The sequence below is a fragment of the Palaemon carinicauda genome, chromosome 3, assembly GCF_036898095.1.
Source record: "Palaemon carinicauda isolate YSFRI2023 chromosome 3, ASM3689809v2, whole genome shotgun sequence".
Taxonomy (NCBI): Eukaryota; Metazoa; Arthropoda; class Malacostraca; order Decapoda; family Palaemonidae; genus Palaemon; species Palaemon carinicauda.
In genome coordinates, this window is record NC_090727.1 from 103561114 (window position 1) to 103566113 (window position 5000).

Genomic DNA, 5000 nt, shown 5'->3' on the forward strand with positions numbered 1-5000 from the left:
CCAGCCCGGGCGGGCCTCCACAACTCCCGCCAGCACGGGTGGGCCTCCCCCCTCCCGCCAGCCCGGCAGTCCTCCCCCTCTCCTGCCAGCCCCGGGCGGGCCTCCCCCCTCCAGCCAGACAGGGCGGGCCTCCCCCCCTTCCGCCAGCTTGGACGGGCCTCACCCCCTCATGGCACCCTGAGCGGACCTCCCCCCCTCCCGCCAGCCCGGACGAGCCTTCACAACTCCCGCTAGCAGAGGCGGGCATTCCCCCTCCCACCATCCCGGGCGGGCCTTCCCCCGTCCCGTCAGCCCGGGCGGGCCTCCCCCCCTCCCGCCAGCCTGGGCGGGCCTCTCCCCCTACCGCCAGCTCAGGCAGGCCTCTCCTCCCCCCTCCAGGTAGCCCGGGTGGGCCTCCGCCCTCCCGACAGCCCGTGCGGGCCTCCCCCCTCCCGCCAGCCCGGGCGGGCCTCACCACCTCCCGCCAGTCCGGGTGGGCATCCCCCTCGCTCCCGCCAGCCTGGGGGGCATCCCCCCTACCGCCATTTTTGTTTCCCTATTTATTTCTTTATCATTTGTGGTCCTTTCTTTCATTCTTTAATTATTTAATCATCAAACATTCTCATTATTTTCAAAAAGAATGGCCTTCCCCTCCGGTGCTCGTCTTAGACCGTCAATATTAGTTCCTAGATTCTCACTATCTCTCCAGAAAAGAAATCTCTCCCGAGCGGCAGCATGAAACACCTTCCCTGGACCATTCCAACCTGGAACTATTTGATATTTGAGTGAAGCCAAGACAAGGTATTCATTAGCTGGATTCAAACATAGGTCATTTGGAGTACTATATTCCATTTCCTTTACTCTTCGATATTACAATCTCCATAGAAAAAACTTGCATTGTGAAGCATGATTCCATGAATGAGTAGTCTCACTCAAGATTTTCTTTTATACAATTTATGTCTTATTCTTTTATCACTATTCCAGTTAACGAAAATATCTTGTTTGATTTAAAAGAAAAAAAACGGGAAAATCTTTCTACACAGCACTTCAGGTATATGGAGGACTACAAAATGTAATGATCAAATTATATCGTGTCAGAAAAACCCAGAAATGAAATGACATGTCTGAGGCCTTTGTCTTACAGTATACTAGAAACAGATATATTAGTTGTTATGTGTGCAGTGTATTGAGATCTAAATTCAGGAGAGTAGCACCATCTGCATATGCAAAAAGTTTGCTTTCTAGGCCAACCACATTGAAAAGAATGAGATAATATGGCAGTGACGGAAATTGGGCCGTAATCAGCAGGCTAGAGCTACCTCAAACATATTCCCCAATTCTACACCAGGCATAATATATATATATATATATATATATATATATATATATATATATATATATATATATATATATATATATGTATATATATATATATATATATATATATATATATATATATATATATATATATATATATATATATGTATATATATATATATATAGAAATTCTATATATATATATATATATATATATATATATATATATATATATATATATATATATATACATATGTGTGTGTGTGTGTGTAATACCAATTTTCTCTCCTTGACCTAGGGTTGGGTCCCCGGCCGACCAGAAGCTATAATTTCCGAGTTGATTCCCCCTTGGTTCTCTGATCCCGAGGTATAGAGAGAATACAGTATTGAGGGTGTGTAATACATACTTATATGAATATGAAAAACACGTCTAAATGTGCAAAATTTATCATTATACACACACAAACACACACACACACACACACACACATATATATATATATATATATATATATATATATATATATATATATATGTGTGTGTGTGTGTGTGTGTGTGTATGTGTCTGTCTGTGTATGTGCGTATGTAAATATCACAAAAGCTAACACGTGATGAACATGAAATAATTAAGTATTATAGCCCCGAAAGGAAAAAGGAAAACACAAACTCGGTTCTCCTTCCGTGAATATGGTATATATATATATATATATATATATATATATATATATATATATATATATATATATATATATATATATATATATATATATACATAAATATATATATACACGTATATATATATATATATATATATATATACTGTAGATATATAATTTATATACGTATGTATATATATATATATATATATATATATATATATATATATATATATATATATACATATACACATGTATACACATATATAATATTATTATATTATTATTATTATTATCATTATTGTTATAATTATCACTAGCCAAGCTAAAACCCTAGTTGGAAAAGCAGGATGTTATAAGCAAAAGGGCTCCAACAGGAAAAATAGCCCAGTGAGGAAAGGAAATAAGGAAATAAATAAATGATGAGAACAAATTAACAATAAATCCTTGTAAAAACAATAATGTCAAAACATATATGTCATATATACACTATAAAAAAACTTATGTCAATGTCAGCCTGTTCAACATAAAAATATCTTTAAACTTTTGAAGTTCTACTGATTCAACCACCCGATGAAGAAGATCATTCCACAACTTGGTCACAGCTGGAATAAAACTTCTAGGATACTATGTAGTATATAGCCTCATGATGAAGAAGGCCTGGCTATTGGAATTAACTGCCTGCCTAGTATTACGAACAGGATGGAATTGGCCAGGAAGATCTGAATGTAAAGATGGTCAGAGTTAGGAAAAATCTTATGCAACACGCATAATGAACTAATTGAACGACGGTGCCAAAGATTAATTTCTACATCAAGAATAAAAAATTTAATAGACCGTAAGTTTCTGTCCAACAAATTTAGATGAGAATCAGCAGCTGAAGACCAGTAAGGAGAACTATACTCAAAACAAGGTAGAATGAAAGAATTAAAACAATTGTTCAGTATAGATTGATCACCAAAAACCTTGAAAGACTTTCTCAATAAGCCAATTTTTTGTGCAATTGAAGAAGACATAGAAGACACACACACACACACACACACACATATATATATACATATATATATATATATATATATATATATATATATATATATATATATATATATATATACTTATATATATATATATATAAATATGTATATATATACATACATATATATATATATATATTTTATATATATATATATATATATATATATATATATATATATATATATATATATATATATATATATATATATATATATATATATACATACATACATACATACATATATATATATATATATATATATATATGCATACATAGATATATATATATATATATATATATATATATATATATATATGTCTATATATATATATATATATATATATATATATATATATATATATATATATATATATATATATATATTTGTATAGAGAGTTCCAAAGATAAGAAGTAAAGGGGCATAAGCAGTCAATGAGTAGGAAATTTTTAAGATTATATCCCACATAGTACCTGTGGGTAATGTGGAAAATATGGAGACTGCAAGCAACGTCGTTAGCCATCCCTAGACATTCTCCTTTAAGGGGTAAAGGTGACTTATGAACGGCGGAGGCAAGGGATAGTGACATGGACGTAGCAAGCAGGACAATGCCCTAGAGAATGACCATATATTATATGATCAGCGCCCAAGCCTTCTCTCCACCTAAGCTAGGACCAAACTTACCTCACAAAGATGGTAAGGTTGCAGACACTAATAGCACTAACGAGTCTGAGTGGGGATCGAACCCCCGTCTGACAAACACCAGACAGAGACGTTACCAATCAGGCCACAACAACCCTAGAGAACTAATGGTTCAAAACCTATTGATTCATCTTTGATGTCGGACGATCACAGACTAACGTCAATGGGAAGAGCAAAGCTTTGTACGAGAGGATTCCCTCAGAGTCTTATCCTCTGGCGGTCCTCATTTATCTCAAGACATTATGGAATGCTGATAGTCTTTTAAGAGGGAAAGTAATTCCAAAGTTTTGGAATAAAGGTTGAAGGAATGCAGAGACTGTTTCAATTAGCTTTCGTCTGATTGAATTAAGGCCTAAGGCTTTCTCTCTTCTGAAAAGTTATATAATTTGATTAGACTTAATCAATATAATTGTAGTCCTGCTGTATTCGGATTAATTGATAGATTTTTAAAGGTTAAAAGGTTAAAGGTGTCTGGTTTCAGTTCCAGTTCCATCAGAATAGATGTTCACCAGAACGTCAGACGGGAGAGCCCAACCCCCAATGTGGTGCCCAACCACAGCAGTGGTCTCCACAGTATAAACCATTTAAATTCACGGTCCCGGACTGGGATCGATCTGCCGCCATGCGAAGGCTAGGCAAACACGTTACCACTGTACTAGCCAGAAGGCTTCAAGAAATAAAAAAAAAAAAAAAATGAAGACTTGGAGACGTTCAAGAAAAAAAAATCAATATGGCTTGTTAGACATGACACCAAGGACTAGGTCTAATAAAATTTCATAAAAAGCGGACAAATAAAGTGAGTTTTGGCAAGTAACTGAAATGAGAGCTGGTAGTACGGCCTCATGAATATATAAATAGAGAATAAGACAGATAGATAGACGATGAAACAGATAAGTTAGATAAATTCAAATCGTCTAACCTTTTTATCTTACGTTTGCTTCCTTATGCTAAGAGTTTTCTTGCTTGAGGGTACACTTGGGCACTATCTTATTTCTCTTTCTCTTGTTATTTTGAAGTTTTTATAGTTTATTTATGAAAGATTTATTTCAATGTTTTTATTGTCCTTAAAGTTCTCTTTAGTTTACTTCCTTATTTTCTTTCCTCTCTGGGCTATTTTCCCTGTTGGAGCCCTTGGGCTTTTAGCATCCTGCTTTTGCAACAGTGGTTGCAGTAATAATAATAATAATAATAATAATAATAATAATAATAAAGTAATTGAGATAGCATTTTCCTTTATGCACAAAGAGCATTTTACAGTAATTAATATAGATTTATGCATTAGCTCTCAACCTCCTGTAGTCAAATATGAATG

General features: G+C 35.3%; 1 protein-coding gene across 1 annotated transcript in view; it reads left to right on the forward strand.

Moving 5' to 3' along the window:
- Positions 1-5000, forward strand: part of LOC137633158 (formin-2-like) — a 23069-nt gene that overhangs the window by 17870 nt on the left and 199 nt on the right. Inside the window, exons 3-6 of the mRNA XM_068365319.1 lie at positions 1-123; positions 206-472; positions 4104-4261; positions 4988-5000. The exon at positions 1-123 is cut by the window's left edge and continues 659 nt beyond it; the exon at positions 4988-5000 is cut by the window's right edge and continues 199 nt beyond it. Of these exons, the coding sequence (XP_068221420.1) occupies positions 1-123; positions 206-472; positions 4104-4261; positions 4988-5000 (561 nt within the window). The remainder of the gene's footprint in view (positions 124-205; positions 473-4103; positions 4262-4987) is intronic.